The sequence below is a fragment of the Rana temporaria genome, chromosome 7 (genome assembly GCF_905171775.1).
Source record: "Rana temporaria chromosome 7, aRanTem1.1, whole genome shotgun sequence".
Taxonomy (NCBI): domain Eukaryota; kingdom Metazoa; phylum Chordata; class Amphibia; order Anura; family Ranidae; genus Rana; species Rana temporaria.
In genome coordinates, this window is record NC_053495.1 from 30,396,143 (window position 1) to 30,423,536 (window position 27,394).

Consider the following 27,394-nt stretch of genomic DNA (forward strand, 5'->3'; position numbering starts at 1 on the left):
TTTTTCCCTAAATAGCTTCCTTTACCTTAGTGCAGTCCTCCTTCACTTACCTCATCCTTCCATTTTGCTTTTAAATGTCCTTATTTCTTCTGAGAAATCCTCACTTCCTGTTCTTCTGTCTGTAACTACACACCGTAATGCGAGGCTTTCTCCCTGGTGTGGAGAAAGCCTCTTGAGGGGGCGAGCAGGAGTGTCAGGACACTATCTACTTTGCAGATAGAGAAAGGAGCTGTGTGTTAGTGCACGTCCTGACACTCCTGCTCGCCCCCTCAAGAGGCTTTCTCCACCCCAGGGAGAAAGCCTTGCATTACTGTGTGGAGTTACAGACAGAAGAACAGGAAGTGAGGATTTCTCAGAAGAAATAAGGACATTTAAAAGCAAAATGGAAGGATGAGGTAAGTGAAGGAGGACTGCAAATATTTTTTTAGAAGTTCCTCATTCAATGGCTGTATGAATTTACTATGAAACGAACCCCTGATCAGGGACTCTAAACCCTTCCAACAGCTCTGAAAAGCAAAGCGTTTTTCATTTTATTTCAACTCATTTTCTAATGCCGCGTACACATGATCGGAAATTCCGACAAGAAAACCGTGAACTTGTGTTGCATACCCACGGTCACACAAAATTCCGACCGTCAAGAACGCGGAGACGTGCAACACTACAACGAGCCGAGAAAAATGAAGTACAATGATACCGAGCATGCGTGTTTTTTTGTGCGTCGAATTGCATACAGACAATCAGAATTTCTTGTTGGAAAAATTGAGAACCAGCTCTCAAATTTTTGCTCTCAGAAATTCCGACAGAAAAAGTCAGATGGAGCCTACACACGGTCGAAATTTCTTACCAAAATTTTGCTCTCAGAAATTCCGACAGAAAAAGTCAGATGGAGCCTACACACGGTCGAAATTTCTTACCAAAATCTCACATCAAACATTTCTTGTCAGGAATTTGCGATCGTGTGTACGCGGCATAAGATTGTAGGCAGGAGCCATTACTGACATTTGTATTTTTATTTCAAGCTCATGTGTGGTTAACTTACGATGGTGGCCTTCTGAGGTTCCTGTAGCTGGGGCTTTTAAGCGGGGTGGAGAAAGGCGGAGTCAGTCTTTGAAGAGTTAGAAGTTGGAGACTGGTCATGGGTCAGAGAAGGACCGTACATAGGCAGATGTAATGTTTTTTCGGGATAGGGTCATACCATGATGGGACCCTGAAGTAGGACCATTAGCAAGCCATTTATCTTTATTTGTGATCTATTATAAGCTAAAGGTATGAGACACCACAGCATAGCCCAACAAAATCTTACAAAAGTTAGATGAGCGATATCGCTTTGAGACTTGCGTTGCCATGTTTTACTGGCAAGTGAAAATCCCACAGTGTATGGGAATAAAGAACAAAGTTTATGCCTAAATGGTAACTTTCTCAGTAAGGCAGAGAGAGACGAGTAAAAGAAGAAGCAGCCAGTTTGGGCAAGGAGGAAGGGGGACCACAGCAATGGAGGTTCTTTTAGGCCTCGTACACACAATAGGTTAACCAGAGGACAACAGTCTGAAGGACCGTTATCATCGGTCAAAACCGATCGTGTGTGGGCCCCATAGGTTATTTAACCATAGGTTAAAAAAAAGACAACTTGCTTTAAAATTTAACCTACGGATTGGTAACCGATAGGTCAAAACCGATCGTTAGTAGGCACAACCATCGGTTAAAAATCCATGCAAGCTCAGAATCAAGTCGACGCATGCTTGGAAGCATTGAACTTAGTTTTTTTCAGCACGTCGTTGTGTTTTACGTCACCGCGTTCTGACACGATCGGTTATTTAACCTATGGTGTGTAGGCGCGATGGACCATCAGTCAGCTTCATCGGTTAACCTAGGACAACGGTCCTTCAGACCGTTGTCCTCTGGTTAAAGCGGAGGTTCACCGGTAAAAACCTGTTTTTACCCTTAGTCTGATGCTCATTTAGTCTAGGGGAATCGGCTAGTTGTTTTAAATCCGAGCAGTACTTACCATTGTAGAGGGCGATCTTCTCCGCCACTTCCGGGTATGGGTCTTCGGGACTGGGCATTCCTTCTTGATTGACAGTCTTCCGACAGGCTTCCGACGGTCGCATCCATCGCGTCACGGTTTTCCGAAAGTAGCCAAACGTCGGTGCGCAGGCGCATTATAGAGCCGCACCGACGTTCGGCTTCTTTCGGCTACTCGTGACGCGATGGATGCGACTGTCGGAAGCCTTTCGGAAGACTGTCAATTAGGAAGGAACGCCCGCTCCCAAAGACCCATACCCGGAAGTGGCGGAGAAGATCGCCCTCTACAACGGTAAGTAATGCTCGGATTTTAAAACAACTAGCCGATTCCCCTAGACTAAATTAGCATCAGACTAAGGGTAAAAGAGTAAAAAACAGCATTTATCGGTGAACTCCCGCTTTACCTATCGTGTGTAAGAGGCTTCAGAGGGGTGGATTGGTGGACTATATGGTCTAACCTTCTCAGCGGCAGCGGCAGGAACCCTATGTTAGGGCCCTCTGCGTAGTACAACTCTCCTATAGACTGGAACTGGACCATGAGTCTGCGAGGCCTCAAAAAGTATACAGCTGTTTTCTCTCAATGCCTTCTGATGAAGCAAGTAAAGTGTAATGTGTAATAAGAACTGGTGGAGGAAAATATCAGTGTTTTACGCTACTTTTCTCAAAATAGCTTTGTAGTCAGTGCCGCGACAAATATCACTGGCAGGTGAAAAGTCGTTATCCTGGTGTGGGGCCCACTGTAACAGGATGACCTATGGCTATGGGAGGGCGTTAAAGCTGGTCATACATTGCTCAAAACTGAACCCATTCCCCCAAGCACTCTTTTGAGATGGATGGAGGAATCATCCCTACTCTACTATTGTATTATGACAGCGGAGGGAGTCCTCAGACTCCTGCAGCTATTGACTGCAGCTGCTGATTGAGCAGTTTTTTCCCACAAAGTTCATTCAACAGAAGTCAAAAGAAAAAATGACTTCTGTTGAGTGGCAGGGGCCACACATGGATCGAAATTTGTCCGATCCCTGCTGAACCGGTTGAATTTAGATCCATCTATGGCCACCTTAACACATCAAGTAGTACCATCATGAAAGCATTTAAACAATTATTGACCAAAAATTTCTGTTGAAAGTGAAAATGCTCTAATGCACACGACCGTTTTTCATGACGAGAAAAATTCTATTTTTTTTATTGGTCGTGAAAATTGGTCATGTGTAGGCGCCAGAGCATTTTTCTCGTCAAGAAAAATGGGCTAAAATTTTTTAGAACCCGCTCTATTTTTTCTCGTCGTTTTTCACATCGTTCTTTTTCACACTGTAAAAATGTTTGTGTGTACGCTTTTACGAGGGGGAAAAAACGCACATGCTCAGAAGCAAGTTATGAGACGGGGAAATTAGCAAAAGCAGCCCCAAGGGTAGCGCCATTCGAATGAAACTTCCCCTTTATAGTGCTGTCGCACGTGTTGTACGCCACCGCGCTTTGCTCAAGCATTTTTTTTCACAAACGTCTGTATGCAAGGCAGGCTTGAGAGGAATCACAACAAATCACGTCGAGAAAAACGTTGTTTTTTTGCATGACATGAATAACGGTCGTGTGTACGCGGCATAATCGTTTGGTAAATCAGAGTTAATGACCTTGATTTTGAAAATGAGCAGAGAAAGTTAATAAGGTGAAATAAAATAAATATTCACTTTTCAAAGAATACATAATCATGTTTATAAGAAAATAATGAACATACAACACTACCCCAATGTATTACCCAAATCTCTTTATATAATCACAGATGCATTACATTTTCAGTGATCACTGGAAAATTGAATTGATAGTGGTCACTGAAAATGAAAACGATTAAGCCTGATTGCTGGGCGAAACATGTCAGTGGGGGAGAATCCAGAAAACATTTTGTTTGCATGTTCATTATTTTTTTATTATTATACAGGTTTTATATAGCGCCAACAGTTTGCGCAGCGCTTAACAAAATAAAGGCAGACATTACAGTGTACAATTTGGTACAAGAGGAATCAGAGGGCCCTGCTCAATAGAGCTTACAATCTAAAAAGGGAGGGTCAATTGATACAAAAGGTAATAGCTGTGGGGGATGAACTGATGGAGGAAGTAAAACAGTGTATTAGTTAGAAGCAGGATAAGGTTTCTTTAACCACTTCAGCCCTGGACCATTTAGCTGGCCAAAGACCAGGCCACTTTTTGCGATTCGGCACTGCGTCGCTTTAACTGACAATTGCGCCGTGGCTCCCAAAAAATTTGACGTCGTTTTTTTTCCCACAAATAGAGCTTTCTTTTGGTGGTATTTTATCACTTCTGTGGTTTTTATTTTTTGCGCTATAAACAAAAAAAAATAAAAATTCAATATTTTTAACTTTTTGCTATAATAAATATCCCCAAAAAATATATATATTTAAAAAAAATTCTCCTCAGTTTAGACCGATATGTATTCTTCTACATATCTTTGGTAAAGAAAATCGCAATAAGCCTTTATTGGTTGGTTTGTGCAAAAGTTATAGCGTCTACAAAATAGGGGATAGTTTTATGGCCTTTTTATTAATATTTTTTTTTTTACTAGTAATTTTTATCGTGACTGGAACATTATAGCGGACACATCAAACACTTTTGACACCATTTTGGGGCCACTGTCATTTTTACAGCGATCAGTGCTAAAAAAAAATGCACTGATACTGTAAAAATTACACTGGCAGTGAAGGGGTTAACCTGTAGGGGGCGCTGAAGGGGTTAAGTGTGACCTAGGGAGTGCTTCTAACTGTTAGGGGGCGTGGCTACGAGTGACATGTCACTGATCGCTGTTCCCGATGACAGGGAACAGACGATCAGTGACATGTCCTGTTTTTTTTTTTTTTTGCATTATACCTGTAAGGGGCCCGATGGTCCACAGGGCACCCCTTACAGGCCCGGCTGGCCTCCCTCCCATTTTTTTTTTTGCATTACACCTGTAAGGGGCCCGATGGTCCCAAGGGCCCCTTATAGGCCCGACCGGCTCCGCTCCCGTTTAAAAAAAATATATATATATTTCTTTATTTTTTGCATTACACCTGTAAGGGGCCCGATGGTCCCCAACCCCCCCCCCCTCGCTTATTATACTGAACAGTAATTATAGAACATCAATGGAGGATGTATGTTTGTCTTCAGCCATGGGACAGTATTACTGCTTTAATTCTCCCAGTGACAAGAGTTCAATGACTGTAGATTTATTGCTGTAACTAAATGTATACATTGAGCCTATTATATGCTTCGAAACATACATCAGAATCAGATTTACTACCTAATAAATCCCATAGCTGTGTCCTGCAATTAAAGAGTGAATATTACGTCTAGCCCCGTATAAAGATCTCTTCCATCCCATGGCAAGGAGACGTGTGTGACATCTCTGGTAATATCACCCATTCTGGATATTGATATTGTCATTGATGTTTTTGTCACTAAGATCATGAAAAGGAAGTGTATTGGCAGCTTATGTTACACAAGCTGAGAAACACTTTTACCGGAGCGTGAAGAGAGAAATGACCCGGAATCATACCTACAATTAGACAGAGTAAACTGTGGTCAGCAACATTGATGGGTAAAAATGGATTAGAGATATTTTCTCTGCTAGTGGCCTGTTTGTATTCATGTATTTTCATAATGTGTGTAAATATAGAAACATAGGGGCAGATCCACGGACATCGGCGCATATATAGACCGGCGTAGCGCATCTCATTTCCGTTACGCCAGCTCAACTTAGAGAGGCAAGTACCGTATCCTCATAGTATTTGCGCACAACGTTGCGCCGGCGCAACGTAAATTCCGAGGCGTAATTGAAAGTGGGAAGGAAGTGGGCGTGTTCCATTGAAATGAGCCGAGACCCCATGCAAATAAAGGGCCGAACGGACGACGCATGCGCAGTGACGCTGACTATGTTCAGCGCCTCTCTGCGCATGCGCAGAACTCGGCCAGGCGTTATCAGAGAGATACGAACTAGGCCAGGGGTAATTAGGGAGATAAGCTCAGGGAATAAATACGCCCAAACATGCGCCCGTCCAGTGCAAAAGTACATCCATTTGTCCCCCCCCCCCCGAAGCAAGGTGCTTTTGTTCCGTTGTTTGTTGGTGTTTGTAGGTTTTTGTCGGTGTGTGTTTTTTGGAGCCATGTCGGCGAAGAAGAGGAAGCTGAATTACTCCCCACAGGAGAGGGCCATCATTGTCAGGGCCATGACCCTGTATGATAGGTACCTCCGTGGGCCTGAGAGTGTCAATACCACCAAGGCCAGGAGGAAGGAGATCCTGCAAAAATGCATTGGATTACTATAAAAATGCTTCTGGCAGTGAAGAGGTTAACACTAGGGGACGGGGAAGGGGTTAAGTATGTTCCCTGGGTGTGTTCTAACTGTAGGGGGGGTGGCCTCACTAGGGGAAATTACTGATCTTCTGTTCATACGTTGTATGAACAGAAGATCAGCATTTCTCTCCCTGACTGACAGGACCGGGAGCTCTGTGTGATAGTTTTATAAAGCTGTAAATGTGTCACATGCAACAGGAAGATTCCCCTGAAGTGAATATTTGATGATTGTCACAATTATTGCTTTATGAATATCCCCCTTTAAATCTAGGGAGTCATTGAATATTATACTGAACTATATGTGTTAGTGCTCAGTGGCGGCCCGTCCATAGAGGGCGCCCGGGCGCCGCCCCCCTCCCCCAGTCAGTAAAAGAAAAAAAAATTATAAAAAAAATAAATAAAAATGTTTTTTTTTTTTTTTTTTAAACATGTCCCTTTAAAGCGGGAGTTCACCCATTTCTAAAAAAAAATTTTTTCTTCCCCTAGATTCCTGCTCGTTCGGTCTAGGGGAATCGGCTATTTGTATTAAAATAGGTGCAGTACTTACCCGTTTTCGAGCTGCATCTTCTTCCGTCGCTTCCGGGTATGGTCTTCGGGAGCGGGCGTTCCTTCTTGATTGACATTCTTCCGAGAGGCTTCTGACGGTCGCATCCATCGCGTCACTCGTAGCCGAAAGAAGCCGAACGTCGGTGCGGCTCTATACTGCGCCTGCGCACCGACGTTCGGCTTCTTTCGGAAAATCGTGACGCGATGGATGCGACCGTCGGAAGCCTCTCGGAAACCTGTCAATCAAGAAGGAACGCCCATTCCCGAAGCCCATACCCGGAAGCGACGGAGAGGATGCGTCTCGTAAACGGGTAAGTACTGCACATATTTTTAAATAAATAGCCGATTCCCCTAGTAATAACGAGCAGGAATCTAAGGGGGAAAAGTGCCCTCTAAGGGTGAACCCCCGCTTTAAGAAAAAAACGAAAAAAAATATGGTCCTTATGTGCACTGTGCCGGGCGCCGGGCACAGTAAAGTGCGGTAGCGCCACGTCTGTGCAATCACAAGATTGCAGGCGAGGCGCTACATTGGAAGGCAAAAAATGCCTTTGTGGCGTTCTCCATCGCGCCACAATTTCCGGCGCGATGGACTTTATTATTATGGCCGAGCGGGTGCACGCGCTATTGATCCAAGTCCGACGTCACTCGAGGTACAGGAAGTGACGTCGGCACACTCTGCAGCTCAGCGCCCGTGTGGTCCAGACTCCCGGGACATTAAGGTATGCAGCAGCATCCCCCTCCACCTCTTATCTTTACTCCCCCCTCGGGACTAATTACATTACTGAGTCCCGAAAAAGTAGCTGCCAGTGCCACGATCCCCCTGCCCCCCCCGTCCTCGTTATTGCCTGTTTGTTCTTCAGTACATTCCTCTCTGCTCCTCTGCTCACTAATCCTATGTGATGCCGAAATAGCGTCCGTCACCCCCCCCCCCCCCCCCCGCTTATTAACTAAATGTCTTTTACAGTAAAATACATTTAGTTAATAAGCGGGAGGGGGGGGGGGTGAGGGGGGTGATGGACGCTATTTCGGCATCACATAGGATTAGTGAGCAGAGGAGCAGAGAGGAATGTACTGAAGAACAAACAGGCAATAACGAGGAGGAGAAGCAGAGGGGAATGTACATGTTACATGTACATGCTCCTCTGCTCATTAATTGTATGTGCTGCCGAAATAGCATCCGTCACCCCCCCCGACTGTCTTTTACTGTAAAAGACATTTAGTTAATAAGGGGGGGGGGGTGACGGATGCTATTTCGGCAGCACATACGATTAATGAGCAGAGGAGCATGTACATGTAACATGTACATTCCCCTCTGCTCTTCTGCTCATTATTCTAATGTGCCGCCGAAATAGCGTCCGTCACCCACTCCCCCACCTACCCCCCCCCCCCCCTTATTAACTAAATGTCTTTTATTTTAAATGTGCATGTCTTCCAAAATTATAGCCGTCACTACCATTCCCCCTCCCCCCCCTTTATTAAACAAATGTCATTTATTTTAAATGTACATTTCTGCCAAAATTATAGCCATCACTACCATCCCCCCAACCCCCCCCCCCCCCCCCGGCGCTTATTAACCAAATGTCATTTATTTTAAATGTACATTTCTGCCAAAATAGCGGCCATTTTTACCCACCCCCCCAACCCCCCACGCTTATTTACCGGATTTTATTTACATTTCTGCCAAAATAGCAGCCTTCAGTCCCCCCCCATGCCCACTTATTTACAAAATTTATTTTACATGTACATTTCTGCAAAAATACCAACCTTCACCCCCTACACAAAGTCTTTCATTAGGGCCACAATTCACAGAATTATGGGTTCTCTAATGCAGTATGTCCGCAGTCTCTGATAATCTTGTGCAGTATGTCCGCAGTCTCTGATAATCTTGTGCAGTATGTCCGCAGTATCTGGTAATCTAATGCAGTATGTCCGCAGTCTCTGGTAATCTAATGCAGTATGTCCGCAGTCTCTGGTAATCTAATGCAGTATGTCCGCAGTCTCTGGTAATCTAATGCAGTATGTCCGCAGTCTCTGGTAATATTGTGCAGTATCTCTGCAGTCTATGGTAATCTAGTGCAGTATGTTCGCAGTCTCTGGTAATCTTGTGCATTATCTCCGCAGTATCTGGTAATCTTGTGCAGTATATCCGCAGTCTCTGGTAATCTTGTGCAGTATGTCCGCAGTCTCTGGTAATCTTGTGCCGTATATCCGCAGTATCTGGTAATCTTGTGCAGTATGTCCGCAGTCTCTGGTAATCTTGTGCAGTATATCCACAGTCCCTGGTAATCTCCTGCAGTATGTCCGCAGTCCCTGGTAATCTCCTGCAGTATGTCTGCAGTTTCTGGTAATCTAATGCAGTATGTCGCAGTCTCTGGTAATCTCCTGCAGTATGTCGCAGTCTCTGGTAATCTCCTGCAGTATGTCCGCAGTCTCTGGTAATCTCCTGCAGTATGTCCGCAGTCTCTGGTAATCTAATGCAGTATGTCCGCAGTCTCTGGTAATCTAATGCAGTATGTCCGCAGTCTCTGGTAATCTCCTGCCTATTTAGAGTCCTTCATTACTAACAGTGTCATTTTTTAATTTGTTTGCGCCAATCTGTAAGGCTGCGCTATATACCATGATTTGTGATGCTGGGGCTATATACTCTGTCCTGTGATGCTGAGCTGTATACTCCTGACACTATGAGTGGAAGCAAGTGGAATACAGGGGACGGAGTGGGTGGATTCTATAAGGGGTGTGGCTTATTAGAAGTGGGAGGGACCAACGTGGAGGGGCGGAGTCTTGCGCCCCCCCATCCAAAAACTTCACCAGCCGCCACTGTTAGTGCTACAGAATTGAGAAGGTGCTGCCTGTAATTGTGAAGGGTTCCCCCTTTTCCTTACATTTCTGGGAGGACCCCCCTCTTTAGGACCACTATCATTAAGTTCATCCAAGGTTCTTTTAACAAGTATGATTAATTAAATTGTCCCTTCTTTCCTCAGCTTTTTGCAATCTTTGCATTTAGAAGTGGGAGGGACCAACGTGGAGGGGCGGAGTCTTGCGCCCCCCCATCCAAAAACTTCACCAGCCGCCACTGTTAGTGCTACAGAATTGAGAAGGTGCTGCCTGTAATTGTGAAGGGTTCCCCCTTTTCCTTACATTTCTGGGAGGACCCCCCTCTTTAGGACCACTATCATTAAGTTCATCCAAGGTTCTTTTAACAAGTATGATTAATTAAATTGTCCCTTCTTTCCTCAGCTTTTTGCAATCTTTGCATTTGCAACATGTGGTGGTTACTCCGGAGAACTAAGAGTCAGCGTGGACTGCGCCAACAGAACCCAGAGCGACCGCCGCATTGACATCCAAGTGGCCTACCCATTCAGGTAACACTTTCCACACTTTCCAGCCATTCATTATTCACAGTGGGCATTTGGCGCCTAACTAAGCTCAATAATCAAGCAATCAACCAATCAATCAATCAATCAATAAATAGATGGCCTGTAAGCCCATTGCTGAAGGTAAACTCAATGAGGCCAAAGACAATGGAGAACTTTGCAAAAACAAATGAAAATCTAAATTTCTTATTGTGCCTTACTAACATAATATATACGTAAAGATTGTGTTTTAGGCAGGTGTATGGCTAGAAATCAGAGTATTACAATAGTTTTAAGTCTCCCTATCTTTATCTATTTTTTTTTAACATTAAAGACTTTATTTTTTAGTCTCCCTATCTCTATTTCAAAAAAATATTGGGACGCCTGCCTTTACACGCACATGAACTTTAATGATATCCTAGTCTTAGTCCGTAGGGTTCAATATTGAGGTGGCCCTCCCTTTGCAGCTATAACAGCTTTAACTCTTCTGGGAAGGTCGTCCACAAGGTTTAGGAGTGTGTCTATGGGAATGTTTGACCATTCTTCCAGAAGCGCATTTGTGAGGTAGGGGCAATAATGTTGGACGGGAAGGCCTGGCTCGCAGTCTCCACTCTAATTCATCCTAAAGGTGTTCAATCGGGTTAAGGTCAGGACTCTGTGCAGGCCAGTCAAGTTCCTCCACTCCAAACTCGCTCATCCATGTCTTTATGGACCTTGCTTTGTGCACTGGTGTGCAGTCATGTTGCAACATCCCCAAACTGTTCCCACAAAGTTGGGAGCATGAAATTGTCCAAAATGTGTGCCAAGTTTGGGGTCCAGGGGGCCGTAGGTGCTGGAGGTGTAGAGACGTTTCTGCTGAAAAATGGTGAGGGGCAGGATGACATCATCATACTGTGCTGGAAATGCCATCAGGAGCCTCCATATGCAATTACCGTATTTGCCGGCGTATAAAACGACATTTTATACTTAAAAATTTGGCTCAAAAATCGGGGGTCGTCTTATACGCCGGATGCAGACTGCGGGCGTCCCTTTTTTAAAAGCCGCGCCTCCTCCTCGTGCTGTTCCTGCAATAAATGATTTAAAAAATAAAATGTAAATAATAATAAAAAATAAAAAAACACACTGACAATCCACTACCCCCCCCTCTTAATAAATAAATAAATATCACTGTAAAAAAAAAAATTTTTTAAAAAAGTATCGGTATTCGGTATCGGCGAGTACTTGAAAAAAAGTATTGGTACTTGTACTCGGTCTCAAAAAAGTGAAAAACTATCTCCCACTTTTTAATTAGAATGTTGTTCTTTAGGAGGTCAGTGATGTATTCATGTCCCTTAAACACTTCCTAACCTCTGCTAACCATGAGTCCTGAACTCTCGCCATTTGATGAATGGCTCACATTAGAGTCCTGCGGTGATTAAGCTTGGGCTATAATTAATATCTCCACAACAGGTTGGAACGGACTTGCAGGACTCTGATCAGCTCATATTATTTCTGAAGGATCTCAGCGAGGACTGTGAGATCAGTTTATCTTGTGTCCTCGGCTAATTGTGATGTGTATTGGTGACTGATGATAGGGGAGATCACAGCCATCTGCAGCTGAAAACTCTGCAATACACAGAGCATTGGTTGTGTATAGGCAGAAATTAAAGCTGCAGTGATGTGTTCAAAAAGTTTATGGATTTTAATTAAACTTTGTGAAATAATTATCTTTGTAATGTAAATTGGACGCTCGTGAGAGCAAAAGAAATTGCTTCCAAATTAGAAAATAACTCCAGTAGTCAATGGGGAGCATAAGTAGCCAATAGGAAGGATTCTCTTCACTTTATGTGTGGTCACCAAGGGGTGGGGAACTTCTTTTTATTGCTCAAAGTAGAAGAGGAACGGGATTTTGTAAAGCAGAAGGTGTTCTCCAGGGCCCAGATTCACAAAGACTTACGACGGCGTATCTCCAGATACGCCGTCGTAAGTCCGAATGAGCGCCGTCGTATGTATGCACCTGATTCATAGAATCAGTTACGCATACATTCTGCCAAGATACGAGCGGCGTAAGTCTCCTACGCCGTCGTATCTTGGGTGCATATTTACGCTGGCCGCTAGGTGGCGCTTCCGTTGATTTCCACATCGAATATGCAAATAAGCTAGATACGCCGATTCACGAACGTATGTGCACCCGTCGCATTTAGCTACGCCGTTTACGTAAGACATACGCCTGGGTAAAGATAAAGCAGGTCTCTAGGTGGTGCAGCCCATGCAAAGTATGGACGTCAGAACAAGCGTATCTTTTTACGTTGTTTGTGTAGGGCTGTGCGTAAGTTACGTTCACGTCATAAGCAGTGTTCGACGTATCTTAGGCATTCTATCCGACGCATGCGCACTGGGATACATCCACGGACGGCGCATGCGCCGTTCGTTCAAAACGTCAATCACGTCGGGTCACGATTCATTAGCATAAAACACGCCCACCTCTTCACAATTTTAATTAGGCGCGCTTACGCCGGCACATTTACGCTACGCCACCGTAACTTAGGACGCAAGTACTTTGTGAATACAGCACTTGCCTCTCTAAGTTGCGGTGGCGTAGCGTAAAAACGATACGCTACGCCCGCCCACACTTACACCGCCCTACGTGAATCTAGGCCCAGGTCTTTAGCATTGTAGACGGTATAATTATCCTAAAAGCCCCATAACCACGAACGGATTTCCAATGGACAAATCCGTGGATTTTTGTCCAAAGGCCGTTGGCCGTGAACTTGATCTGCATACAGAACTTTTTCAGCTAACATTCATGAAACCACATGGTTTTTCTGCTCTTTAGCGCCACCCTTTGGGCAACTTCTGCTAATGTTGTCTTATCCCGCGTACACAAGATCGGTCAAACCGATGAGAACAGTCTGATAGACCGTTTTCATCGGACCAAACCGATCGTGTGGGGGCTCCATCGGTTTTTTATCCATAGGTTAAAAAATGTTTTAAATGTTTTAAATTTAACCGATGGATACCTAACCGATAGAAAAAAACTGATCATTTGTAGGCACGTTCATCGGTTAAAAATCCACGCATGCTCAGAATCAAGTCGACGCATGCTTGGAAGCATTGAACTTAGTTTTTTTCAGCACGTCGTTGTGTTTTACGTCACCGCGTTCTGACACGATCGTTTTTTTAACCGATGGTGTGTAGGCACGACTGACCATCAGTCAGCTTCATCGGTCCATCAGACCGTTCTCAGCGGTTTGACCGATCGTGTGTACGCGGCATTATTGTTAGCATTGGCAATTGGCAACTAATTTGCTATCAATACGTGGATGTTCTCTTGCAGTAACAGCTTTCCCAATCACAGTCCAAGTGTGCTAATCCATTGACAAATCAGCAACCATGGCCTAAGGCTGGGTTCACACTAATGCAAATTGGATGCGGGGTTAATGTGCAGCCTACCAGGGAGGGGAGGGGACCCCTTGGTACACACAATTCAGAGTGATTGGCAGATCATTATACACCAGGGGTGCCCAAACTTTTGAAGGCAGAGGGCCACTTGTGGGCCACAATGAGCTGAGTGGGCAGATGACAGGTCTGTGTCCAGTCTGCATATGCAAAACAGACAGCCCAATCTACTCTATGGGCCCTCTGATCCAATCAGAAGGAAGTGGAGGGATCCACTTCTTTTTTTTTTTTTTTTTACAGATCGGATTGGAGGTAGACAAAAGTCTGTTTACATCTGCCGCTCCATAGAGGTGAATAGAGGGTCCAATTGGGTTGGACAGATTGTGTGAAAGGAGCCTAAAGCTGCTTTTACACTGATGGTCTGTGGTCTTCCCACAATGTGAACCGCGTCAAATTTTGAAATTTTTACGATGTTTGCGTAAGTCGTCCGTGAATGGGGCTGGCCGTAATTTACGTTCACGTCGAAACCAATGAGTCTTTGCGGCGTAATATGGAGAATGCGCACTAGGTTACGTCCACGGACAGCGCATGCTCCATATGTTCAAAACGTCAATTACGTGGGGTCATACCTTATTAACATAAAACACGCCCACCTCTTCCCAATTTGAATTAGGCGCGCTTACGCTGGCACATTTACGCTACGCCGGAGTAACTTAGGACGCAAGTGCTTTGTGAATACAGCACTTGCCTCTCTAACTTGCGGTGGCGTAGCGTAAATGTGATACGCTACGCCGGCTCAAACATACGCCGCCCTACGTGAATCTAGGTAATTGTTTGCATTACAAAAATACATTTAATGATGTATTACTGAATACAGAGCTGCATGAATTTGTATTTTATATCGTCCCAGAGTTCAGCTTTAAACAATTTGTCACAATAATATTTCAGCGCAGGGGTGTTCTCTTCTACTAGAATGACATTTCTAGATTTGCATTTTAGCAGCATTGTTAGTTTAGTTTGTTTTTAATCCTAATTACAAAATGACAAAAAAAACGCACATATTGCAAATATGCAGTACACCTGAAGATGCATTGAACGCAAAGCACCTTCCTCATGATGTATTTCTGCAATAAGTGATGTTTTAACCTCATAAGCTATATTTTTTACAGGCAAACCAATTGCCTCTCCTAGTGCTCACCGTTTTGCCCACAATAAAAGTAATTTGCCTAAAAGCGATGCACAAATTGCGCATTGTTCTCCTTGTCAGCCTTCCCAACGCAGGCAAGATATATGGTGATGAGGTGACATATTACAGGCTTTTATTTCCTGAATACTGAGCAGGGCCATACATCTTAAATCACTATAAAGAGAAAAGATCTATTCTAGCTTGGCAAATGAGTCCAGGAATAGGAGCGCAGAATTTGCAGTGTTTTCTGTTGTTCGGTAAATGAGCTCAGGTTGTCGTGTTCTGTCACAACAAGAGAATTATTTATCATACTTTTCCAGCTATAACGAAAGGCCACAACCTCAGTAAAAATAGCAATAGATTTATGAGGCACAATTATAGTACGAGTCGGAGATCTCATTGCATTTGGTGGGCAATTCTCTCACATTTAGAGATGACATACAGTGGGGATCGAAAGTTTGGGCACCCCAGGTAAAAATTTGTATTAATGTGCATAACGAAGCCAAGGAAAGATGGAAAAATCTCCAAAAGGCATCAAATTACAGATTAGACATTCTTATAATATGTCAAAAAAAGTTAGATTTTATTTCCATCATTTACACTTTCAAAATTACAGAAAACAAAAAATGCTGTCTGCAAAAGTTTGGGCACCCTGCAGAGTTAATATCTTGTACTGCCCCCTTTGGCAAGTATCACAGCTTGTAAACGCTTTTTGTAGCCAGCCAAGAGTCTTTCAATTCTTATTTGAGGTATCTTTGCCCATTCTTCCTTACAAAAGTCTTCTGCCGCGTACACACCATCACTTTATGTGATAAAAAAAAACAACGTTTTTAAAAACGTCACTTTAATTGACCGTGTGTGGGGGAAAACGTCATTTTATGTCTTGTAAAAAACGACCAAAAAAAATTGAAGCATGCTTCAATTTTATGTGTCGTTTTTCAAAACGTCATTTTTTACTTCACAGAAATTGACCGTGTGTAGCAAAAAACTTTGTTTAAAACAACGTTTTTCACCCGCGCATGCCCAGAAGCTACTTATGAAGCAAGCTTCAATGGAAAAACGTGGTGAACGTAACCTCGCTTTGCTAGAGCATTGTGAGAAAAACGATGGTGTGTAGGCAACTTCGTCTTTGAAAATTGAAGTTTCAAAAACGTCATTTTTTACTTCACAGAAAATTTCGTTTTTTTTCATCACATAAAGTGATGGTGTGTATGCGGCATTCCAGTTCTTTGAGATTTCTGGGCTGTCTGTCACGCACTGCTCTTTTATAGGCATGTGCATTTCGTTTTGTTCCGAATCGAAATTCGGACAAATTGTTCATTATTTGGACATTCGGATGCATACGAATTCCCGAATTGTAATATAACGAATTTAACCGAATCCGAGCGAACGTTTTTGAATCGAAAACCTGTAGACGAAATTCGAAAACAAATTCTATTCGAATCGAATTCGAAAGCAATTCGATTCGAAAACAAATTCGAATGAAAATTGAAATTGAAAGCAAATTTGAATCAAAATCTAAAAAATATAAATCGATTTCTAAAAAAGAATACAATAAAATAGAATATAAAATAATAAAACAATAGAATGAAATCAAAGAATAGTAAAGAACAGAATGGAATTTAATAGAATATAATCAAATACAATAGAATATGACCTGGCTTCTTCTATCCATCTTCTATCTATCTTCCATTTTCTGAAATTCGAAATTCATAAAGAATGAACTCAAATTCGAATAGAAAAATATTAGAAGAGTAGAATAATATATATATATATATATATATATATATATATATATATATATATATATATATATATATATATATATTTTTCTGCTCTATTCTAATATTTTTCTATTCGAATTTAAGTTCATTCTATATGAATTTCGAATTTCAGAAGATGGTTATATATATAAATGTAATATAACCATCTTCTGAAATTTGAAATTCATATAGAATGAACTCAAATTTGAATAGAAAATGTTTTCGAATCCAATTGAAATATTATCGAATCCGGTCGAAATATTTTCGAATTCGACCGGATACGAAATTAATTAAATAACGAATTAAAACAAAACAAAACAATGCCTACTCTTTTAAGGTCTATTCATAGATTTTCACTTATGTTGCGGTCAGGAGATTGTGAAGGCCATGGCAAAACCTTCAGTTTACGCCTCTTGATGTAATCCCCCGTGAATTTTGAGGTGTGTTTAGGATCATTATCCATTTGTAGAAGCCATCCTCTCTTTAACTACAGCTTTTTCACAGATGGCATCAAGTTACCATCCAAAATTTGCTAAAATTTTATTGAATCCATTTTTCCTTCTACTCTGGCTGCAATACAACCCCAAAGCATGATTGATCCACCCCATGCTTAACAGTTGGACAGAGGTTATTTTCATTAAATTCTGTGCCCTTTCTTCTCCAAACGTACCTTTGTTTATTCCGGCCAAAAAGTTCTATTTTAACTTCATCGGTCCACAGAACTTGTTTCCAAAATGCATCAGGCTTGTCTATATGTTCATTTGCAAAGTTCAAACGCAGATTTTTGTGGTGAGGATGTAGAAGAGGTTTTCTTCTGATGACTCTTCCATGAAGACCATATTTGTACAAGTATCTCTTTATAGTGGAATAGTGTACCACAACTCCAGTGTCTGCCAGATCTTTCTGGAGGGATCGTGCAGTCAAACGTGGGTTTTGAATTGCTTTTCTCACAATCCTGCGAGCTGTTCTGTCTGATATGTTTCTTGGTCTTCCAGATCTTGCTTTAACTTCCACTGTTCCTGATGACTGCCATTTCTTAATTACATTCCGAACAGAGGATATTGACATCTGAAAACGCTTTGCTATCTTCTTATAGCCTTCTCCAGCTTTGTGAGCGTCAACTATTTTCAGTTTCAGTTTTCTAGACAACTGCTTAGAAGAACCCATGGTGCTGATTGTTGGGGCAAGGTCAGATGAGTCTGGGCATTTAAAACCTTTGAGATTGACATCACCTGGTCTTCCCAGACGATGATTGAGAACAATCCATGACACTGGCAGGTCTCAGCTCTGCAAAGGGGGCAGTGCATGCTATAAATTCTGCAGGGTGCCAAAACTTTTGCAGACGCCATTTTTTTGTTTTCTGTAATTTTGAAAGTGTAAATGATGGAACTAAAATCTAACTTTTTTTTACATGTTATAAGAATGTCTAATCTGTAATTTGATGCCTTTTGGAGATTTTTCCATCTTTCCTTGGTTTGCCCAAACTTTCAATCCCCACTGTTCCTCTACTCGTCTAATAATCTGCCCCATTGTGTCAACCGTTGCTTGCTATTCTGTCTCTGAATGACAGGGGTTCTAAACCTGCTTTAGGCCTCGTACACACGATAGGTTAACCAGAGGACAATGGTCTGATGGACCGTTTTCATCGGTCAAAACTGATCGTGTGTGAGCCCCTTAGGTTATTTAACCATCGGTTAAAAAAAAGCCAATTTGCTTTACATTTTAACCGATGGATTCCTAACCGATAGGTCAAAACCGATCGTTAGTAGGCACAACCATCGGTTAAAAATCCACGCATGCTCAGAATCAAGTCGACGCATGCTTGGAAGCATTGAACTTTGTTTTTTTCAGCACGCCGGTTTTTTTTACGTCACCGCGTTCTGACACGATCGCTTTTTTAACCAATGGTGTGTAAGCGCGACGGACCATCAGTCAGCTTCATCGGTTAACCGATGACAACAGTCCTTCAGACCGTTCTCATCGGATGGACTGATCGTTTGTACGAGGCTTTGCTCAATCCAAAACCCAAAAATTATTATTTTAGGTTTTTACTTCTCAGTACAGAATATCTTAAACTGCCAGCTAATATATTTTACATCTTCTTTAAAACTGATTTTACTTTTATGACTATTCTTCTTAAATACAGATCCCCTTTTTTTATACTGAAAAAAAAAGTAGTTCAAAAAGTAGAACTCTGCTTATCCAGTAATAATGCTGGATAAGCAGAATTCTACTTTTTGAACTACTTTTTTTTTCGGTATAAAAAAAGTGGATCTGTATTTAAGAAGAATAGTCATAAAAGTAAAATACTGGGCTGAAAAAAGTGGATTTATCTTTGAGTTAAATATTCGCATCAACATTAGCATTTCATTCTGATGTTTTCGCACTTAATCTGCATTTCTGGTATGTTTTGTGCAAACTTCTGAAATCCTATTTATTATTTAAACATCATGCTCAAGCAGGCTCCATGTGCAATTTACATAACATTTATAAAATCCAATAGCATTTTCGAGCCGATTCATATATTTCATTAAATAAACATGAATTGTAGCATTTAAATAAACACACTGAAAAAAGATTATATATGAGCAGCTCTGGTAGAAGTCTCAGCTATACGTGTTGTGCTGCTAGAGGCTTAAACTACAAGTCTCAGGAGGTGTAGTAGTTGAGACTGTAGCAGGTTTTGGTAGACGGGGTGGAGGGAAGAAATTGTAGTGTTAAGGTTTTCACAGTACGGAGCTTTCCTAAACTGACTCATGCCCCGTACACACGTCCGAGGAACTCGACGGGCAAAACACATCGTTTTGCTCGTCGAGTTCCTTGTGAAACCGTCGCGGATCTCGGCGAGCCAAGTTTCCCCGTTGACTAACGAGGAAATAGAGAACATGTTCTCTATTTGGCCCGACGAGATCCTCGTCGGCTTCCTCGGCCAAAAGTGTACACACGACCGGGTTTCTCGGCAGAATGCGGCTCCGATCGAGTTTCTGGCTGAATTCTGCCGAGAAACTCTGTCGTGTGTACGGGGCCTCAGAGACACAACTTACTTGCTGATTAATATCAAGGAATGTATTTTTATAAATTATCTGCTATGTTTGCATTGTTCATTTCGTCAACTAAAACCGACTAAAACATTTTAGTCAACTAACTTAATACCATTTTAGTCGACTAAAATATGAGTAAACTAAAACAATTGAGATGACTAAAATATGACTAAAACAAATGGCATTTTAATCAAACGACTAAAATGGGACTAAAACTAAAATGTCATTTTAGTCAAAAGACTAATGCCGCGTGCACACAACCGTTTTTCATGACGAGAAAAATGCAATTTTTTTAATTGGTCATGAAAAACGGTCGTGTGTAGGCTCCAGAGCATTTTTTGCGACGAGAAAAATGGGCATTAAAAATTTAGAACCTGCTTTATTTTTTCTCGTTGTTTTTCACGTCGTCGTATTTCTCGGCGTGAAAAACGGTAGTGTGTAGGCTTTAACGACGGGGAAAAAAACATGCATGCTCAGAAACAAGTTATGAGAAGGGAAATTTACATAATCAGCCCAAAGTGTGGCGCCATTCGAATGGAACTTCCCCTTTATAGTGCCGTCGTATGTGTTGTACGTCACCGTGCTTTGCTCAAGTATTTTTTATCACGATCGTGTGTGTGCAAGGCAGGCTTGACAAGAATCACATTGAGAAAAACGTTTTTTTCCATGATATGAATAACGGTCGTGTGTACGCGTCATAAGATTAAAACTAAATTGGAATGTTACGTCAAAATTCACACTGGTTGTAGTGCATGTTCGCACCTCAATACCATAGATAATAACACATTCAATGTTTTATTCCAGCAGTATATAACGAGTTTGTAAATTGTAAAGGAGTGCTAAACCTCCCTGGCGGTATGATTATTTCAGATTTTAGGTGCTGAAAGCGGTACCATTATTTTGCATGGAAATTTGGTGTTTTATATTGTAGGCCTGTAGGGCCAGATTCACGTAGAAGTGCGGCGGCGTAACGTATCGTAGATACGTTACACCGCCTAAGTTTTCATCGCAAGTGCCTGATTCACAAAGCACTTGCAATGAAAACCTACGCTGACGGCCTCCGGCGTAAGCCCGCGTAATTCAAAGGGGCGTGTGCCATTTAAATTAGGCGCGCTCCCGCGCCGGACCTACTGCGCATGCTCCGTTCTGAAATTCCCGCCGTGCTTTGCGCGAACTGACGTCATTGTTTCGAACGGCGACGTGCGTAGCGTACTTCTGTATTCCCGAACGTCTTACGCAAACGACGTGAATTTTTAAATTTCGACGCAGGAACGACGGCCATACTTTATACAGCACATACGTGTGCTGTGTAAAGTTAGGGCGCCCAAAACGACGACTAAATTTGCGACGGGAAACTAGACTAGCAGCGACGTAGCGAACGCGAAAAACCGCTGTGGATCGCCGTAACTCCTAATTTGCATACCCGACGCTGGTTTACGACGCAAACTCCCCCCAGCGGCGGCCGCGGTACTGCATCCTAAGATCCGACAGTGTAAAATAATTACACCTGTCGGATCTTAGGGATATCTATGCGTAACTGATTCTATGAATCAGTCGCATAGATACTCTGAGAGATATGACGGCGTATCTGAGATACTCCGTCGTATCTCCTTTGTGAATCTGGGCCAATATTCTTAGGAATAACTCACTTAAATCTGTCCAAACCATCTAGGAGACATCCCAGGCATGATAAAGTTTGAAAAAGAAAATCATAAATTATAATATAATAAATAACTATAAATAATTATACAAATAATAATATAATTATAATAAAAATTATTCAATAATGTAATCAAATCAAAAACACTGAAATGTGCTCAGTTGCAGAATTGTCGCTGTCATTACTTTTATTGTTCAATTCTGCAAGTCATTCTAATTTATTATGGCTGTTTTCTAGCTGGTCTAAAAGCACTTTTGATGTGAAGGGACACTTTTTGGTTGCTATGAACAATCTCCAGTTTTCAGGCAGAAAGAACAGTTTTTATTATATAAAAGTGCATGTAGGACACTGGGCAGACCACTAGGGACAAGGGGGGTGTGTAATTATTTCATACAGTACTGTAATCTATAAGATTACAGTATACTTTATGTATTGTATGTATTTACTTTTTTGAATCTGGCGCCGATCTCTGACCCTGTGCGTCATAACGTCGCAGGGAACAGGGCTCGGCGGCACGCAGGCACTGTGTTAATCGAGCGAGGAGACAAGGGACAAGGTAAGTAATTCCATGCCTGTGGACACTGCGAGGCGATCCCGAGTCTGGCTCGGGGTTACCGCTTTTGGTTCTAAAATTCCACCCCGAGCCAGACTTGGGAATACCGCTAAGGGGGTTAAATACTGCATTACAATTTAACAACACCCATTCGATTTTAGATGACTAAAATTTGTTTTAGTCGACTAAAATGATTTTAGTTGACTAAAATGTACTGGAGATTTAGTCGCCTAAATGCGACTAAAACAATTGCAGAAGACTAAAAGGAGACTAAAACTAAAATGCCATTTTAGTCCTAAGACTAAAACTAAATCGAAATTTGCTGCTAAAATTAACACTGTATGTTTGGACTTAAATGGTTAAATTATTTTATTTCCTTTTAATCTGGTAATTTTTAAATCTGGTATATGATTTTTTAATATTCACCAAATTAGGTGGCGAGTAGTTATTAGCTTTCTGAGGTCTCAAATGACAACTTTTGCTGGGAAAAATACCTGGAAAATCAGATTGCACACCTTGCAGAATTGGGGGGGGGGAGCATTATGACCAACCTACCTCGTAGTTTGCTTTCCTCTGGTGCTGACAGCTGCAGGCTCCATACCATGTTGTACTTAACTTCTCCTGCGCCAACTCTTCTCGCTTCAGCAGCTGATTATGTAACACCTGCACATGTGTGATGATCCCAGCACCCAACTCCATTCTCTGCATGAAAAAGAGAAATCACGCTCTAGGATACTAATCAGAAAGTCTCCTCACCTGATCCAAAGCCACGGGTGCTGGCAATCCATGGAATGATGCAAAATGAAGGAAAAACGTTCTGGACAGCCGCACTCCAAAAATAAATTGCTTTTATTTTAAAATAAAAAAACACACAAAAAGCATGCCACAGCAGACGGGGTAAAAAGCTGCCGCGTTTCACACCAAACTTTAGCGCTTATTCATAGCTTACCTTACTTTTTTATTTTTTAGAAATGTTTATTTAAATTTTTTTTTATATATTTTTTTTATTTATTTTTTATTTAAGGGCCCAGAGGTTTCTTTTTTATTTTTATTAACCACTTCCATACCAGGCACTTACGCACCTTCCCGCCCAAGCCAATTTTCAGCTTTCAGCACTGTCGCACTTGGCAATTGCGCGGTCATGGTACACTGTACCCAAACAAAATTGGCGTCCTTTTTTCCCCACAAATAGAGCTTTCTTTTGGTGGTATTTGATCACCTCTGCGATTTTTTTTTTTTGCGCAACAACTAAAAAAAGACTGAAAATTTTGAAAAAAAATTACGTTTTCATTTTTTTCTGTTAATTTTTTTGTAAATAAGTAAGTTTTCTCTTTCAATTACGGGCACTGATATGGCGGCACTGATGGACATCGATGAGGTAGTTCTGATGAGCACAGATGAGGTGGCACTGATTGGCGGCGCTGATATGCGGCACTGATGGGCACTCATGGGCGGCACTGATGGGCACTCATAGGCGGCACTGATGGGCACTCATAGGCGGCACTGATGGGCACTCATGGGCGGCACTGATGGGCACTCATGGGCGGCACTGGGCACTCATAGGCGGCACAGATGGGCACTCATGGGCGGCACTTATGGGTGGCACTGATGGATACTTATGGGTGGCACAGATGGGCACTGATAGGTCGGCATTGGGCATGGATGGGCACTGTGGGGTGGCACTGATGGACACTGTGGGGTGGCACTGATGGACACTGTGGGGTGGCACTGATGGACACTGTGGGGCAGCACTGATTTATCCATGTTGCCAGTCAGTGCCCATTTGTGGGCACTGATTGGCATCTTTTTTATTTTTTACTGCTTTCTTTTTTTTTTTTTTCACTGACTTTTATTTATTTATTTTTGCCCCCTTTTTTTTTTTTGACCTTCCCTGGTGGTCCAGTGTGGACTTCCCTGGTGGTCCAGTGTGGCGATCCGAGGGGGGGCTGCGCTGATAAACAATCAGCGCGAACCCCCCCTGTCAGGAGAGCCGCCGATCGGCTCTCCTCTACTCGCGTCTGTCAGACGCGAGTGAGGAAGAGCCATCAACGGCTCTTCCTGTTTACATTGTGATCAGCCGTGATTGGACATGGCTGATCACGTGGTAAAGAGCCTCCGCTGGAGGCTCTTTACCGAGATCGGAGATGCAGGGGGCACACGCGGGCACGCGCGGCATGAAATCCTGCAGGACGTCCATGGACGTCCAGTCAGGATTTCAGAACCACTTCCCGGACGTAAATCCGGGCGGAAAGTGGTTAAAGGGCCCCTTTTTTGTAATTTTTTTTTTATAAAAAAAAATTGTTAAAGGGCCCAGATGTCCCCAGGGCCCCAGATGGCAACCCCCCTTTTTAAATATATATATTTTTTATTAAAGGGCCCAGAGGTCTCCAGGCCCCCGGCTACTCACCTTTTTTTATATATAATTTTCTTTATTTCTTCATTTTTTTGTAAAGGGCCCCCCCGCTTCTCAATTCCAGGCGGCAGCACCCCCCCCCCCCCCCCCGGCTCCAGGGGGCCCATGCCTTAAGCTGTGTAAGGGGCCCCATAATTCCTGATGGCGGCCCTGATTGGGGCTAAAAGGGATATAAATGATCAGTATGCAAATAATAACAGATGCAATCAAATGTAAAAAATAGAAAATGTAAATCTGGGAGTACTGTAGATTTGGATGATATCAAAATACAAAAAAAACTATAATAAATGTATTAATTTCCCATTAAAATCTATATTTTAAAACATCAGTTTAGTGCAATAAAAGCTGTAATTAAAAAAAAAAACTGTTGCACTGAATGTCAGTGATAAAGTGCAAGTAAGTAAAAAAAAAGAATTGTTTGCTGCGTGTTATTACAACAGGTACAGAATATTGATGTGTGACTACTTAGACATATGTAACAATATTCTACTGATATATCGTGAACAGGAGGGATTTTGTGAACATATTGATATAGTAAAACACTGTATTAGGCAGCTGGTGTCCTTATAAATCAGTGTACCAGTGGAAACAAAGCTAAAAACTTGGAAACGGCATGAAATATAGCTAATCTGTATTCCACCGTTGTTATTGATGTGTTTGAAACAGAGAAGTAAAGGTAATGTGTCAGACATTAGAACAATAAAACACAGATGAGTTCCGACTGCACACTACTTTTACTTCTCTTTTTCAAACACATCAATAACTACTGTGGAATACAGATTAGCTATATATCATGCAGCTTAGTTCAGTTCCTGGTTTCAACTTTGTGTTTGCTTATTCATTTGTAGCACTACCGCCATAGGTGCCACTAAGATGGGTAATCTGTTGCTGGCCTCGACCTCGGCCTCGTACACACGACCAAGAATCTCGTCGTAAATGAAACATCGTTTTCCTCGACGAGGTTCTTGTCAGGCTTGTCGAGAATCTTGACAAGCTTTCTTTGCATACACACTGTCAAGACAAAATCTCCTCGTTCTCAAACGCGGTGACGTACAACACGAACAACGGCACTATAAAGGGGAAGTTCGATTTCACTGGCGCCACCCTTGGGACTGCTTTTGCTAATCTCATGTTACTGCGTGTTAAGTAAAAGTTTGGTGAGAGACGATTCGCGCTTTTCAGTCTGTTACAGCGTGACGAATGTGCTATCTCCATTACGAACACTGCTTTTAACGAAGATGCGCTCCCGCTTCTTACTTTTTTCTTATTCTGAGCATGCGCGGGTTTCTAAGCATACACATGAACGTGTTTCTCGTCGTAAACCAGCCCGACGAGGAACACGACGAGGAAATTGAGACTCCCAACGACGAAAAAGAGAACTTGTTCTCTTTTATTTTCGTCGAGTTCCACGACAGTTTTCTCGACGAAAAACATACACACGACCGTTTTTCTTGGCAAAAATGCTCTGCCAGCAAATTTCTTGATGGATTTTGCCAAGGAAAACTGTCATGTGTACGAGGCCTATAAGACCTGAGCCCCTCTTACACATCAGGCTGAGTACTTAAACACAAAGGGCCAGATCCACATACATTTAGATCGGCGTAGCGTATCAGAGATACACTACGCCGCCATACCTTACCTGGCGTATATTCGAATCCTCATTGAGTTCGCGCCGTAAGTTACTGCGGCGTAGTGTATTTCTGGCGGCGGATTTCAAATTGGGCGGGTTGGGGGCTTCATCTGTGGATCTGGCCCAAAATTTCACAAACAAAATTACTGGCAGTTACATAGTACTCAGCTAATATGCCATTTTAAAGAACGCACGCATCGTGCCGATTAGTAATGCCCCGTACACACAATGTTTTTTTCCGTTGGCATAAACTCCAACAGGTTTTTCCGACGGAATTCCGCTCAAGCCGTCTTGTATACACATGAACGCACCAAATTCCGACTGTCCAAAACACGGTGACGTACAACACTATGATGAGCCTAGAAAAATTAAGTTCAATGCTTCCGAGCATGCGTCGACTTGTTTCCAAGCATGCGTGTTTTTTTCTCCGTCGGAGTTCCATACAGACGAACGGAATTTCCGAGAACATGTTCTCTTTCTAATTCCGTCGGAATTTCCAAGGAGAAAAATCCAATGGGGCATACACATGGTCGGAATATCCGGTGAAAAAATTCCGTCTGACTTTTTTCATCGGAAATTCCGATCGTGTGTACGAGGCATAAGACAAACTTAATATAAATACTTATATAATAAAATAAAGTGAGTAAAGGCAAGAATAAAAGCAGTGGCGGCTGTTGTTTTTTTTATTTGGGGGGAGGGCAAACAACCCCCCCCCCCCGGGCCACTACTGGCGGGCAAAGCTGCTCCGGTGACGGGTGTCCTCTCCTGGAGCAACTTCTGTGGTGTTTCCTCTCTCCTCCTCTCGGTGCTAGGCATCCAATAGAATCGTCTGATGTTTTGGCCAATCGGGAAACAGTTTCATACCTGCTTCCCGATTGGCCAGGAGGAGGATCAGTGTTGCAACTGCAAATTTTCATTCGCTATTGCAACACACCTGGGTGGGCTCCAGACACAATGCTCTGCATCCGGAGTCCATCCTATTTTGAAGCATATTAGAGCCTATGGCTCTAATCAGGTTCTTCATAAAAAAAAACAACCGCTCTACTTCATATACCCATGGCCCGAAAGGGGCTGGACACATGAATAGGGGGAAGCAGCCGCGGCCGTAATTAGATTCATGCTATGCATGAATCCATCCACCTCATATAGGGGGTGCAGCACCTGGGCATCCCTAATGGACAGGCCACCACTGAATAAAGGGTGTAATGAAAAACAATGTTAATGATACACATAAAAATGCAGGATGATTACGAGTAACTGGGCCCAGGTTTTACCAATCAGCCTAAATTGTAACAGTCACCTAGAGTATCATAAGGGCAACCAGAAATGTAACTTCAAAAGTATGGTAGTGTCTATGGAATGGGATGGCAAACTGTTAGATAGAGTCTTGCTTGGTTTTCTATTTCAATGTCTTTATTAAGGTTTTATCAAAAAAGGGAGAGTATACGACTCATACACAAACAATAGTATCAAAATAGAGATAAGATATGGTCCTATAGTGCATG

The 27,394-nt window shown here is 42.4% G+C and overlaps 1 protein-coding gene across 2 annotated transcripts in view; it reads left to right on the forward strand.

The window, feature by feature from the left end:
* Window positions 1-27,394, forward strand: part of SYNPR (synaptoporin) — a 186,056-nt gene that overhangs the window by 123,523 nt on the left and 35,139 nt on the right. For both annotated transcript variants that reach the window (XM_040359167.1, XM_040359168.1), the window contains one exon: window positions 10,150-10,274. In XM_040359167.1, the coding sequence (XP_040215101.1) occupies window positions 10,150-10,274 (125 nt within the window). The remainder of the gene's footprint in view (window positions 1-10,149; window positions 10,275-27,394) is intronic.